The sequence below is a fragment of the Vulpes vulpes genome, chromosome 14 (genome assembly GCF_048418805.1).
Source record: "Vulpes vulpes isolate BD-2025 chromosome 14, VulVul3, whole genome shotgun sequence".
Lineage (NCBI taxonomy): Eukaryota > Metazoa > Chordata > Mammalia > Carnivora > Canidae > Vulpes > Vulpes vulpes.
In genome coordinates this window covers 1,503,350-1,517,849 of record NC_132793.1, presented here as the reverse complement: position 1 = coordinate 1,517,849, position 14,500 = coordinate 1,503,350, and the positions used below count along the sequence as shown (strand labels likewise).

The following is a 14,500-nucleotide window of genomic DNA, read 5'->3' as shown; positions in this document are numbered from 1 at the left end:
GGGGGAGGGGAGTGTCTGTCTGACGGGGGTGTCAGGTGTCTGTCACACGGAGACAGCCAGCGTCTGACGGGGGAGGGGAGTGTGTCTGACGGGGGAGGCGGGTGTCTGTCACACGGAGACAGCCAGCGTCTGACGGGGGGGGGGGGGGTGTCAGGTGTCTGACGGGGGAGGGGAGTGTCTGTCTGACGGGGGTGTCAGGTGTCTGTCCGACGGGGGAGGCAGGTGTCTGTCACACGGAGACAGCCAGCGTCTGACGGGGGAGGGGAGTGTCTGTCTGACGGGGGTGTCAGGTGTCTGTCCGACAGGGGAGGCAGGTGTCTGTCACACGGAGACAGCCAGCGTCTGACGGCGGAGGCGGGTGTCTGACCGGCTCCCTCGCGGCGGCAGCGGGCTCACCCCCCTCCGGCCTGAGAGGCGTGGGCGGGGCTTGGCCGCGTCTTCCGCTCACGCGCGCTCCTGGGAAGGCCCTGCGCAGGCGCGGCCGTGCCGGGAGGGGAGGGGGCTGCCCCGGAAGTGCTCTCGCGGCCCGGGACCAGGCGCCGGACGTGACGTGTCCTTCCGAAGCGGTGAGTGCGGCCGCGGGAGGTCTGACGGCGGCGGTCGGGGCGCGGTCGGGGCGCGGGGGAGCCGGGGCCGCGGCCGTGGGAGCGCGGGGGCGCCGGGGCCCGGGACAGCGGCGGGCCGCGGGCGCCGCCGTGTCCACGTTCGGAGGAGCGTGTCGGGGCGGCGCGCGGGCGAGGCGGGCTGGCTCGCGGGGGCGGGCGCGGGGGCGCGGGGTCCTGCCTCCGCCGCGGTCAGGGCGGCGCGCCCCGCCCCGAGGCCCCGCCCCGAGGCCCCCACGCTGGCGCCCCGCTTCCCCGCGGAGCTGCCCGCCGCGCCGCGTGCGGGGGGACGTGCAGGGGGGACGCGCTGGGGGGGCGGGGGCTCCGCTGAAGCCCGTCGCGGCCGGTGTGGGGGCCCCGCCCCGCCCCCCCGCCCCCCCCGCGGACCCGCAGGACGGAGCTCGGCGTCCTCCGTTTTGCCCTGTTAGCGCCGCTTGTTCCTAAGTCGGCTGCGCACCTGCGTGGAGCCCGCCCCGCGGCCTGAACTCACGACCCTGACCTCGGGAGCGGGTGCTCCAGCCGCCGGGCCACCGGGGCCCCCCGGCGCCTCTGCAGGCCCCGCTGCCGTGGCGACGTCCCCTGGGCCCAGCCCTGCGCCCCGCCCCGCCCCGGCCCTTGTCACCCTCCCGCCTGCACCTGCTGCGCGGGCCCAGGACGCGGACGCTCCCAGGAGGGACTTGAGCTCACTTTCCTGAGTTCCCGCGGTGTAGACCAGCGCTGCCCGGGGGGGGGGGGGGGGGGGGGGGGGGGGGGGGGCGGGGACCTTGTGCGGCGGCTGCTGTCACTGTGGGCCGCGGTATTGGCATCGTCACGTCCTTACTTAATGTAGGCTCAGGAGCCACGCGGGCCAGTGGCCGCCTCGGGGGACAGTGCAGGGATATGGCATTCAGGGAACACAGCCCGGGGACCCCGGGGGCGCAGCGGTTTGGCGCCTGCCTTCGGCCCAGGGTGTGATCCTGGGGTCCCGGGATCGAGTCCCACATCGGGCTCCCTGCGTGGAGCCTGCTTCTCCCTCTGCCTGTGTCTCTGCCTCTCTCTCTCTCTCTGTCTGCATCTTTCATGAATAAATAAATAAATAAAATCTTTAAAAAAAAAAATAGAGCACAGACCAAACAGCGGTGTGAATCAAAGTCGGACGTGTTTGCTGTGCACCGGAGAGCCCAGTCAGCCCCGAGGGTGTTCAGCCCGCTTTTCCACGCACGGTTGGAAGGGCAGGAAGAAGCAGCACTCCCGGACCTCAGGTCTCTGGCCGGCTCTGCGGTGGATGACCTGTGTGAGGCTCCGGGTCTCGCCACCGGTGCCCTGTGCCTGGTGTCCACGCCGCTGGGCGCAGCAGGCTTGGCCCTGAGTGTGCTGGTGGCCGCGATGGCAGAGTGGTCGTCTCCCTTCACCTGTTTCATACTCTGCTCTTGTCTCATTCTCTACTCCTGCCGCCTCCCGCCTGACAGCTCAGACCGCAGCGGGGGGGGTCCCTTCACCTCTTCATCTGCAGAACGGGAGAAATAAAACTACTTCCTTTACACGGCTGTTAGGAGGACCAGACCAGGTGACCCCTGGAAATACTCAGACTGCTATTCTGCAGGTAACGAGGTAGAGGTCTTGAGTGTTTACTGTTCAACTTCTTTCTAGGTAGCTTTTGTATGTGCTGCTCCTTACTGCAAGTGAGATCACTTTCTTTCTTTCTTTTTTTTTTTTTTTAAAGATTTTATTTATTTATTCATGTTAGAGAGCCAGAGACACAGGCAGAGGGAGAAGCAGGCTCCACGCAGGGAGCCCGACGTGGGACTCGATCCCAGGACCCCAGGATCACGCCCTGGGCCAAAAGCAGGCACTAAACTGCTGAGCCACCCAGGGATCCCCATGAGATCGCTTTCTTAATTTCACTTTCTAGTTGTTTGCTGTGAGTATATGAGAACTTAAGAGGTTTTTGTGTCTTAACCTTGTGACTTGCAACCTTGGTTAATCCATTTAATGATTTTAATCATCGGGATCCCTGGGTGGCGCAGCGGTTTGGCGCCTGCCTTTGGCCCAGGGCGCGATCCTGGAGACCCGGGATCGAATCCCATGTCAGGCTCCCGGTGCATGGAGCTGCTTCTCCCTCTGCCTGTGTCTCTGCGCCTCTCTCTCTCTCTCTTTGTGACTATCATAAATAAATAAAAATTTTAAAAAATAATAATTTTAATCATCACTTTATAGATTTTCCTGGGATTTTTGTGGAAATAATCATATCACCTGCCTACCCCCACTTTAAAAAAATACTGCAGTGTGTACAAGACAGGGTTGCATAGAAGTGGGGAGCATGGCAGTTCTTTCTCCATCTGGGGGTAACAGCCCTGTGTCCGGGCCGTGTGACGGCAGCGTCGGCCTTGTGTAGATGCCCCGGGTCAGTGTGGAGATGTCCCTGCCTGCTCTTCACTGCTGCAGCATGTCATTTCCCTGATCGTGAGTGGCTGTTGGCTCCCATCAGCCGTGTGCGGTTGCCAGCAGGCAGTGGGTCTCACCTGAGAACACCTGCGGTCCGGGAGTCTTCTGCTTGGCCCTAGCGTGATGCGGGCTCGCCCAGGCGCTGTGTTGTGAAGGACTCTGCATCTGTGGATGCAGCACGAGGGATGTTGGACTGATTTTCTTGGGCGGCGATATCAGGTTTCGGTGTGGGTTCTCAGGCCTTATCCAGGGAGTTGGGTAGTGACCTTACTTCCATTTTCTGAATAAGTTTCTGTAAGGTTACTGCTATTTTTTCCTTAAATGCTCTTCAGAACCTACGGGGGAAATAGTGTGAGTCCAGAGTCTTGTTTTAGGGAATGTTCTAAGAAGTCTCACTTTTCTGGTAGATACACAGCTATTTAGGTTTTCTATTTCTTCTTGTGTTTTTTTATTGGGTAAGTTTTGTTTTTCAAGAAGTCTGTCCATTCCACGTAGGTTGTTGAATTTGTTGGCAAAAAGTTACGGCGTCCTCTTACGCTTTTCACATCTGTGCAGCTTGTTCTGACGTCGGTGATGTGTGCTCACTGTTGCCTTGGTCAGCCCGACTCGGGCATCAGCGCCGTGTATCTTTTCAGTGAGACTTTTCCGTGTTGTTAGTGTTCGGGCCTGTTTCTTTCTGCTCTTTATTATTTCCCTCCTTCTGCTCACTTTGCTCTTTGCTTTCTAGTGTCCTGATCTCAGCCCCCTGAGTTAGGTCTTCCTTCTTTGCCGATATGCGCCCGCAGCCCTGAGGGTCCCGGAGACTGGCACATGGTGCTCTCCTTATCGTGCTGTCCAGGATGTTCTCTGGTTTCTTTCTTGATGTCTTTTACGCACTAGATTATTTTAGAACCGTATTGTTTAATTTCCAGGTAGTTGGGGTTTCCTTAGGGTCTTGATCCTTACGACTGCAGTCCTGCCGTAGTTCGAGGACATGCTCTGTGATCTCCGTCCTCGCACCTGGCAGTGATGTGTGTCCTACACTTGCTGGGTGGACTGTTTGTGAATGTCACATCGATACTGTGGGTAAGATGGTTCAGACTTTCTGCATCTTTGCTGCTTTAGGTGGTTTGGTTGTTCAGTTTTCAACTACTTTTTTCCTCAATTCCCAAGAGAGCGGTACTAAAGTCCCCTCCTGCTGTCCTTGTGAAATGATCTGTTTCTCCCTTTTTTTTTTTAAAGATCTTATCTATTCATGAGAGGCACAGAGAGAGAGAGAGAGGCAGAGACACAGGCAGAGGGAGAAGCAGGCTCCACACAGGGAGCCCAATGCGGAACTCGATCCCGGGTCTCCAGGATCACACCCTGGGCTGAAAGCGGCGCTAAACCGCTGAGCCCCCCGGGCTGCCCTGTTTCTCCCTTTAATTCTGTCAGATTTTGCTTCATGTATTTTGAAGCGCATCTGCAGCTGCTCGGTCCTCATGAGCTGCTGTTGTATCAGATGTCTTCCCTCACCCGGTTAGGCTAGAGTCCACTTCTGTGCTGTTTGTTTTCTGTTCTGTTCCCCTGTCCTTCTGAATTGTTGGAGTGGTTTCTGAGCATCCTCCGTCCTCTGTTCATTGGCTCTCTGGCTGTCTCAGTATCACGTGTCAGCGATAGCTCTAGAACTTACAGAGCACGTGCCCAGCCTGTCCTTGGCTGCTGAGCTCTGAGACCACACCACCGCATGGAGATGCAGGCCACTCTCACAGGGTCCCCTCAATCTCCTCCTGATCTTAGGTTTCCAGGTGTAGGACCTCTGCCTCCATTGACCCACTGGCCAATATGGTAAATCAGTCTTTCTTGCTACATTTTCCATATTTAAAAATTCTTGGGGGGATCCCTGGGTGGTGCAGTGGTTTAGTGCCTGCTTTTGGCCCAGGGCACGATCCTGGAGACCCGGGATCGAATCCCACGTCGGGCTCCCGGTGCATGGAGCCTGCTTCTCCCTCTGCCTGTGTCTCTGCCTCTCTCTCTCTCTGTGTGACTATCATAAATAATAAAAATAAAAATTAAAAAAAAAATTATTGGAGTGCTCAAGTGGCTAAGTTAGTTACGCATCCGACCCTTGATTTCAGCTCAGGTTGTGATCTCAGGGTCATGGGATTGGGCCTCACATCAAACTCCTCTCTCAGCAGGGAGTCTGCTGGAGATTCTCTCTCTCTCTCTCTCTCTCTCTCTGCCCCTCCTGCTGCACAGGTATGTGCACGCACTCTCCCTGTCTCTCAAATCTTTTAAAAAACAAATTCTTGTGAGAAAACAGGTGGTGTTGTATGTTTGACGTTTCTGTTGCTGCCATCCATTGCTGAAGATGTGGGTTCCCTCTGGCACCATTTTTCTTCCCTGAGACCTTTCTCAAGCATTTCTCATAGAGCAGATAGATTGGTGGTAAAGTCTGCTTTTTTATCATCTGAGCTGAGTTTGTTTGGCCTCCCGTCCTGAAGGGTATTCTCACTGGGGTGTAATGTTGGGCAGAGGGCTTCTGACGGCCAGGACTAAAGACAGCGTTGCAGGACAGCCTCATGCAGTGTGGGATCTGGGATCTGGCTCTGGAAGAGAAGACGTTAGTGTGGAAACTGGTGAAATCCAAACGCCCACTGGAGTTTAATGAATGATCAGGTACCAAAGTTGGTTTTTTTAGTTTCGACAAAAGTACCCAGGTCCTGTAAGATGCTCATATTAGGGGAAACTGGCTAAGAGGTATATGGGAGTACCTTTCACCTTTTTTGTAAGTAGGAGCACCTGGGTGGCTCAGTCGGGCAAGCGTCTGACACCTGGTTTCATCTCAGGTCCTTGTCTCTGGGTCTTGAGATCAAGTCCTGTGTCAGGCTCCACGCTGGGCATGGAGCCTGCTTGGGATTCTCTCCCTCTGCTCCTGCCCCTGCACACATACACACTCTCTCTCTCTCAAAAATAAATTAATTCCCAAATAAAAGCAGATCTTAAAAACAACATGTTTACAGAAAGATAACGGGAGTATCCCCCCAAGAGGGGCACCCAGCATGGGTGTGGTAGGGGGAGAACACTGTCGGGGAAGGTTTGGCTGTTGTGGGGATTGAGCCAATAAACATGTCAAAGATGTTGGGAGCCAGAGTTCTAGCAGTCAGAACGGGGTTGTCAAGATAGAAAATTAACGTGAGTCCTGTGGTGTGGAATTGGGTACATAGGTGTGAACTCATGGTTTTCAGCAGACGCTGCTATCTAGCTGTGGGTGGATGGGCGGAGCAGTGATGGGGGGTGAATGTTGGGCGGTGCACCTCTGCCTGCCCTCGGGTGCCTCCTGAGCCTGCCAGCAGCGACGCCCCAGGAGCCCGGGGCATGACCAGCGTGCAGAGGGGCTTCTGCATCCCATTCTCCCAAAGCTACCAAGGCTTCTTGAGTAAAGGCTGATCTCAGGGTCGCCTGGGGACAGTATGAAGTGAGCCCGGAACATTTTGTGTCATGAAGTGGGGAAGTCCTCCTAAGATTGATGGGCTGCCAGTGACCAAACTGGAAACCATTTGAACATCAAAAATAAATAACAGAGTGGGACTCAGTAAAAATAGGAAAGCATGAGCCCATGACAGTGAATGAACAGGAAGCTTATGGGGAAGTGGGTTGGGACCCCCGAGGGCTGGAGCTCGGAGCATGTCAGGAAGGAAACCCAGCCATCTGTGGGGCTTGTGTGACATTTTTGTTCCAAGGAGAGAGGATGTCAGACACAGACGTGCTGCAAGACGCCTGGCCTGTGGCCTTGCAGGTGTCCCGGGCACGAGAGCCAGGGCTAAGGAGGCCGGAGAGCCATGCAGGAGGGCTGTGAGGGTGACGGGGGGCCTGCTTGCAAAGGTTGCCCAGCTCCAGAGGGGTCACACGTGGGGGGCCTGTTGGCAGCTTCCCTGCGGGTGATTGTGGAAGGAAAGAGTCCTTCACCCTGGACTCTGGCTTTTCCGTAACTGACTGTTTCCAAGTGAGATGCAGAACTTGCCGAGAGAAGACGTCCCACAAAGGACATTTCCCTTCCAGGCAGAGCCCAGGATGTGGAGCGGGAGACACATGTGAGAGGCTTCTAAGGAAAAAGCAAATTCTGCTTTCTCTCCCACTGTCTTACACGCATGGTGGCTTCATAATTATTTTTTAAATGTTAATGTGCATTTCACACCTAGAGATGGGAGGAAAGCCTCTTTTTTTTTTTTTTTTTTTTTTAAAGATTTTATTTATTCATGAGAGACAGAGAGAGGCAGAGACACAGAGGAGGAGCAGGCTCCTTGCAGGGAGCCCGAAGCGGGACTCAATCCTGGGACTCCAGGATCACACCCTGGGCTGAAGGCAGAGAGGCTCAACTGCTGAGCCCCCCAGGGATCCCCCATACCTCATTTCCTTTTATGTGGCACACGTGCGTCCACACAGCAGGGACATCGGAGAGTGGGTGGTATCAGGCACTCACGGCAAAGGGAGAGGGGGCTGTCACCCCCTGGAGGGCCAGGTCCCACACCGCCTCACGTTTACCTTGGCACCTGGCATCTGCAGGATGTGTAGCTGTTACGGGCTATTGAATGAACAGGTAACCGTGTGAGCAGCTGCTAGTTAGGGAGAAGTGACCCACGTTCACCGATCACAACGGGGGCAGCCTGTTGATGGGGGTTAAGTCACCCGTCCTCCCAGCCCAGTCCCTTTGACGGACGCGCAGAGTAGAGCTGCACGGGGAAGGGTGCCCCCGGCTCCACCTCCAACAAGGGGCAAGGGGACGTACCCACCACGCTCCGTACTCTGCATTCTCACCGTGTTCCAGTTGGACTAGTTTTAAATGGCACAAATTCACTAACATTTGTGTACTTGAGTGTTTTATTTTTAAGAAGTTATTTGATCCTTAGATTCTGTTAACGTTTTCACTGATCAGATATTTGAAAACCTGCAGAGGAGGACGCCCAGTGTTGGAGATTTAATGGTTCCAATTCTCTGTACACACAAATCTTGCTCTAAGTGACGCAGCTCGATGCGGGCAAGTGAGCCTTCCTGGCTCAGAGCAGAAAGTGGTGAGTGACAGAAGTCCCGGTCATCAGTCCGAGCGCGTGGTTTCAAAGCCAGACCTGGAGACGGCGCTGTGCGTGGACCCTGTTTTGGGGCTTACGTTTGCAGGTTTAAACCAGGTGTCTGATTTTGCCAATTTGATTTTTTGTTAGGGAGCCATGGTGCCTTCGAGGCTTCTTTCAGTAGGACCGCGGCCCTTGCTTGGGAGCGTGGGGCGCTGGACTCAGGTCGGGCTGCTCTCGGCCAGCTGTGCAGACTGCGCCAAGCACCAGGAGCCCCCTGGGAAGAAACTGCTCTCCGAGAAAAAACTGGTGAGGTTTCTGACCTTGAAGGGCGCTGCCCCGGTTCCTCCTCCGAAGGTGCAGACACTGTGTTGAGTTCTCAGTATCTAGTTCATTCATTCTTTGTGTTCTAGAAAGGACACGTGTAGCTCTGTGAAAGTGATGGGCTGGGGTGAAGGCCTGTGTGCGCTGGGCCCTGAGCTCTCGTAAAAACTGCAAAGATCAGGGAGGGTGCCCTGGGCTCCAGAAGCACCAGCCTCGTTCCTTCCCTTTAGCTGGGCTGGGTGTGTGGGCGCTTCTTCATCACTCGCCCGCGTGTCTGACGTGGGTGCTACACTCTTAAGTATATATGACTACTTCTTAATTTAAAACATCCGGGTGGAGGGGAGGGGCCAGACCTTTAGTTTCATAGTTCTTTAAGCCTTACTGGGTTTTCATTCTGTTTACCAAAACCTTGAATTGAAAACATGAATGATCTTTGATTAAAGTCAAGAAAATAAGTGTTTATGATCCACTTCATTTCCCCCAAATGGGAGGGAGGGTGTCGGGATAAGCATCCTTGGGACAAACAGTATCTCCTATGGACACCTCAGGTGGCAGCGTTTGCCCAGCCCCACGCCTCAGCATTCCACAGGGTGTGGTCTCCCCCAGAAGGTAAAAATCCAATCCAAGTTTTACCTCCCCTAGAATGCTCATCAGCTGTGCTTTTTTCCCCATCAGATTGATGTCGATGATGTTGACTTATAGCAAAATTGGACATTGAGTTTTTGAAATAGTAATTCATGGTGTTTCCATGTGGTGGTGCCAGAGAATCCTAAAATACTTGTGTATTTAAAAAAAAAAAAAAAAAAAAAAAAAAACAAGATCTGCTTATGGAGTGACAGATAGAAATGCAGACGTGCTGGGTCCCAGCGGAGAGACTGTGCGTGCACTCGCATGCAGCAGGCTGGTGGTGACACCCCGGCCCCTGTACCCTGGTGCCTCGGGGAGCTGATCTTCTAGGATAAGCTAATGTTTATTAAACGTCAACCTCATTAGTCCTCATTCTGTAGCGAGATTGCGTCTCCCTGAGAGGCCCAGAGAAAAACTTCCTCCCAGACCAGGAGTTGTGTCTGCTGCTTTGGTCAGGCTGCCGAAAACACTCCTGGCCTGGTAGCCCACCCAGGACTCGCATTCGTTATTTCATCTTTCCTGTGATGAAGACCTGGTATTTCAGCAAGGTCTTCCTATTTGAAAAAAAGATGGAAAGATGCATTTTTCAAGGAATATTTCCAGAACAACTCTTGTTTTCTTTAGGTTGGAAATGTTGCCTTTCTTACCCAAGTGGGTATTCCATACTGACCACCCTTTACACCCACTTGCTGCCTGGCCTTTGCCTACAAATAGTAGTGCCTTGTGGGAACTCTTTCTTACATTTGCATCGTAGGCGAGATGAGCAATTTAATACCATCGACTTCTTGTTTTAAAACCTGTCGTAGATACAAAAGGTACATTTTGTGTGGCTGCTTGGTCCCTGAGAGGACTGGTGCATGAGTAATGACCGGGCTCGCTGTGCTCTCTGCAGAAAAAACATTTTGTGGACCATCGCCGAGTGCTTGTCCGAGGGGGCCGTGGCGGCGATGGGGCGAGCTGCTTCCACAGTGAGCCCCGGAAGGAGTTCGGAGGCCCCGACGGTGGTGACGGAGGCAGCGGTGGCCACGTGGTCCTGAGAGGCACGTGGCTCTAGGGGCTGATGGAGGGCGCAGAGTGCTGGGTCTGCTGGTCTTTGGGGCAGGGACTTCCAGCTTCTCTTGCTTGCTTGTGGGAATTTGAATCCAAGAATCGATGTACAGACATCATTTTTATTAATTTGGATGTTCCCATTTAAATAATGCCCCTAAACCAACTTCAAGGGTGAGGTTTTTTTTTAATTTGAGGAACACGAAGCTCACATGTGCTCAGGAGCAATAGCCTTACAGTCAGGTGTGCAAAGGACCGACGGGCCCGAGCGCCGGAAGGCCACTGGGCACATCGAACACTTGGGGCACAAGTGCCGCCGAACCCGCACATGTAGGCAGCATTCACAGCAAGAGCAAGTGGAGCTGTTGTTAAATTGATGATAGGCATTATGGGTGATGTGGGCTTTTTCAGAAATTGTATTTTCTTAAAGAAAATGAGAATTTAGCTTTCTTAAAAAATTACGTTGCCAGTTGGGTCACTTGTGCTATGACCCCACGCAGGGTTTCCCTGCGCATCCATGACGTCCTTAAAGTGTGTGCAGATGCTTCTGCTTTTAGCCCAAGGAAGGTGAAGGTCCTTGCTCTAACTCTAGCTGACCAGCAAGTCAAGTCGCTGTCCTCAGTGCTGTCGAGGTACCAGGGTTCCCACGGAGAGGCTGGCGGCAGGAAGAACTGCTCTGGACGGAGCGGCACTCTCCTCTACGTCCCGGTGAGCCCAGGGCTGCAGAGCCCACCCCTGCGTGCTTCCCGGGCACCCCCCAACCTTGACCGCGCAGCCCCCCTCTGTGAAGCAAACCCCCCAGGCTCTGAGTCGGTACTCATTTTATCCCACCTGCCTGTGTGACCTGTTCAAAACTTAACAAAATTATTGTATTTAAAAAGTGGGACCCCAGGGGCCTCCTGCCCCTCTGTCCAACCCTCCTGGGCCATTTCCTCTGAGAGCAGAGACTTCTTCCAGGTTATCCGAGTGTTTTCCAGATGCTTCCATCCACCCTGTTTTATTTATTTGTTTTTGAGATTTTATTTATTCATGAGAGACACAGAGAGAGGCAGAGACACAGGCAGAGGGAGAAGCAGGCTCCATGCAGGGAGCCCGATGCAGGGCTCGATCCGGGATCCCAGGATCACAACCTGAGCTGAAGGCAGTTGCTCAACCACCGAGCTCCCGTCCACCCTGTTTTAGAAACACGATTTGAAAAAGCCATGGTGGCAGTTTGCAGGGAGTGTCACAGCCCCATAGAGTCCCTTCGAAGGCCAGGACCTTTCTCCTGATGCTTCATAGCCCTGTGAACAGGGAGCCTCGTGATGCCCCCCACCCCACCCCACCCTACCCCCGAGCGGGGACCAAGCGTGTCTGTTCTTCTAAGCACTGTATTATTTCCAGGTCCCTGTGGGCACATTAGTGAAGGAGGGAAACAAAGTCGTGGCCGACCTGTCGTGCCCGGGCGATGAGTACATCGCTGCTCTGGGCGGGGCAGGAGGAAAGGGGAACCGCTTTTTCCTGGCCAATGACAACCGCGCACCCGTGATGTGCACCCCCGGACAGCCCGGGCAGGAACGTGTTCTCTTCCTGGAACTCAAGATGGTGGCCCACGCTGGGATGGTGGGTGTCACCTGGAGGCGGGAGGAGGTGGAAGGGGCAGGGAGGAGGTGGCATTTCTACAGCCGAGCTATAGAAAAATCCGTCCCTGGTGCTGGAGTATGTCTCAGGCTGGACGGGAACAGCAGCTTGGGTCTCCTCCAGGGAGGCCCCTGTGCACATGCTGGAGCCCGGACTCCCGTGTCCCCGCGTCCCAGCCTCGGCCAGGCACAGAGCCCCGAGGTGACGCGGCGTGTTAACGTTTCCTCCAGGTTGGGTTTCCCAATGCAGGGAAGTCCTCGCTTCTCCGGGCCATTTCGAACGCGAGACCCACCGTGGCTTCCTACCCGTTCACCACCTTAAAGCCCCACGTCGGGATTGTTCACTGTGAGGACCACCAACAAATAGCAGGTAGAAATGGCGTGATTCCCTCGGGAGGTTGGCCTGAGATGGTTTCGAGTGCTTCAGAACAGGGATTATGTAACTTCAGAGCTTCCCACCCAAAATGTAGCGTTGTCTTTCCCAATTTAAACAGTTGTAGTCCTCTGTCAAAATTAGGTTCTAGAGTCGCTTCCCACCCGGTCCCCAGGCCTCTGTTGGCTGGGTTCAGGAACCGATGTGTCGGCTTCAAACCTGAGGAAGTCCTGCCTCCTCTGGTTTTCTCCCTCTCCCAGCATCAGTCGTGGAGACGACATGTGACTTGAAAAGCTTCCCTGTACCATTTTGAGAGAAGAAAACTTTTTCCCAGAAGATAATGTACCCATTAAAAATAGTAAGCCTGCTGCTGATGTTATTCGTATAGCACTTTATGTTTGCAGAGTACTCTGTAATAATTTCCATCAGTAATCCAATTCTTAAGTTTGCAGGAAGCCTTGTTCCCCTTTTCTGAATCATTTTTAAAAGCCAGAGGCCAGCCTGTGTTAAATGTTCCTTATCGGGCCGGCCCACCAGCAAACCTATCCCCATATCCTTCAGAGCCTCCGCGGAGGTGCCCGGGGCGTCACTGAGGCGCGGTGCGGAACGAGTCCCCGTCCAGGCGCTCGGCGCCCGGGGCCCCCGGAGGGAGCCGGCCTGCCCTCCCAGCCCCGGCGCCCTGTCTCCCCTGCAGTGGCCGACATCCCGGGCATCATCCGGGGCGCGCACCAGAACAGGGGCCTGGGAAGCACCTTCCTCAGGCACATCGAGCGCTGCCGCTTCCTCTTGTTCGTCGTGGATCTTTCGGAGCCAGAGCCGTGGACCCAGGTGGAGGACCTGAAGTTCGAGCTGGAGAAGTATGAAGCGGGCCTGTCCGAGCGACCCCATGTGGTCGTGGCGAATAAGATCGACCTCCCTCAGGCCAGAGCTGCTCTGCCCCAGCTGCGGGCCCGCCTGGGACCAAGCACCGTCATCGCCCTGTCGGCGGCCACCGGGGAGAACCTGGAGGAGCTGCTGCTGCGCCTGCAGGAGCTCCACAGCCGGCACGTGGCCGCCGAGCTCAGGTGGTAGCAGCCAGGCTGCCACCGAGGGCGACCGACCCAGTGTCACGGGCTCTGAGCAGAAAGTAGCCTTAAAGGATCGGCAGCGTCACTGCTCTGCCTCCCACTGTCCCTGGGGCTCACCCGCCAGCAAACGTCCCAGGACCTCAGACGACGCACCCCCGACAGCCTGCTCCCTGGTGTCTCCCACCCTCAGCCCCCCGATGGGCGAGGGCCCCGCAGCCACTACGTTGAGGCTGAGCGGGCCCGACCTGGGTGAGCTGAATAGGAGTCCGCACCTGGGACCCCGAGGGGAGGCGCAGGCTCCCTGACACCAGAACCTCCAGTGCTGGCCACTGTTCTGGAGGTCGGCCAGCCCTCCAGAGGGTCGTGAGTGCGCGGGGACAGAGAGCGAGAAAAGCAGGGGCGACTCCCCCTCCTGTCCCCAGACTCTGCTGTCCTCGGGAGCCGCTGGCTTCACGACTGAATGCACCCAATATCCGACCCGGGCCGCGTGCGGTTATTAACTGAGGGCGCAGACTTGTGTTTCCCGCACATGAAGTCTGAGGCTTCGGGCACATCCCTGGGGGCCCTTAAGGGACGAGGTGGCTGGGGACCTGGGGCGAGCCGGGGAAGGGATTTTGGGCCCCTTGGCGCTTAGTCCCGGGGGCCTGGCCGCGGGGGGCGCCGGGGGCCGGGCCTGCCTGCGACGAGGAGCTTGCGCCTGAGCTTTCAGGAGCAATTCTGTTTTGATCTACCGTCAAATCTGCAACTACAACAAGAGCCCTTTGCCTGAAGCTTTATTTTAATGCCTTATAATTTCCGAGGTCCTCGTGTTCTGGAAACCAGAGATGGGTTTTGCAATCTCTTTGCTCTCTCCGGGGCCGCCACAAAGGATTTCGGAGAGCCGGTTAATTATCCTGGCCTTTCATCTCCCGCCGCCCCGCACCGCTGCGCGCACGGACGACACTGGGTGTCTCCCTGCGTCTGCCCTGCGCTCGGCTGTGCCCCGGTGGCCTCAGGACCTGACCCAGAAGAGGTTCTGGGAAATATTGCTGGAATGAAGAAAGGAATGGTGTCCGAGGCTGTGTACGTGTTGTTTCTTTTAGTTTGAAAATACCTTTAAAAGGCACGAGGTTGGCAGAAAGACGCTGAGCGGCTGAGCCCCCGTGCCACCTGCCCTCCCCGCCCCGCCGGGCTGCAGACGTGTCCCCAGGCACTGCCCTGACCACAGGCTGTTCAGCCATGACTTCACCTACTGGCTCGGCCCCCACCTGTTGACACCGCCCCGCGGACGGGGACTCCACTCGCTCGCGCCACCACACCGGCCATCTGGGACCCGCGTGTCGGGCTGACAACAGGCGCTGTAGCGCGTGGCGCGCAACCCTCTGTCCAGCCCCTCACCTTCTTGCAGCTG

The 14,500-nt window shown here is 55.8% G+C and overlaps 1 protein-coding gene across 1 annotated transcript; it reads left to right on the top strand.

The window, feature by feature from the left end:
• The first annotated feature begins 370 nt into the window (after positions 1-370).
• Positions 371-14,166, top strand: MTG2 (mitochondrial ribosome associated GTPase 2). Its single transcript, XM_072735450.1, has 7 exons — positions 371-566; positions 8,204-8,362; positions 9,897-10,044; positions 10,644-10,759; positions 11,435-11,653; positions 11,902-12,040; positions 12,738-14,166. Exons 2-7 carry the CDS (start codon positions 8,210-8,212, stop codon positions 13,112-13,114), a joined length of 1,152 nt encoding a protein of 383 aa, XP_072591551.1. The 5' UTR covers positions 371-566; positions 8,204-8,209; the 3' UTR covers positions 13,115-14,166.
• The last annotated feature ends 334 nt before the right edge of the window (positions 14,167-14,500 follow it).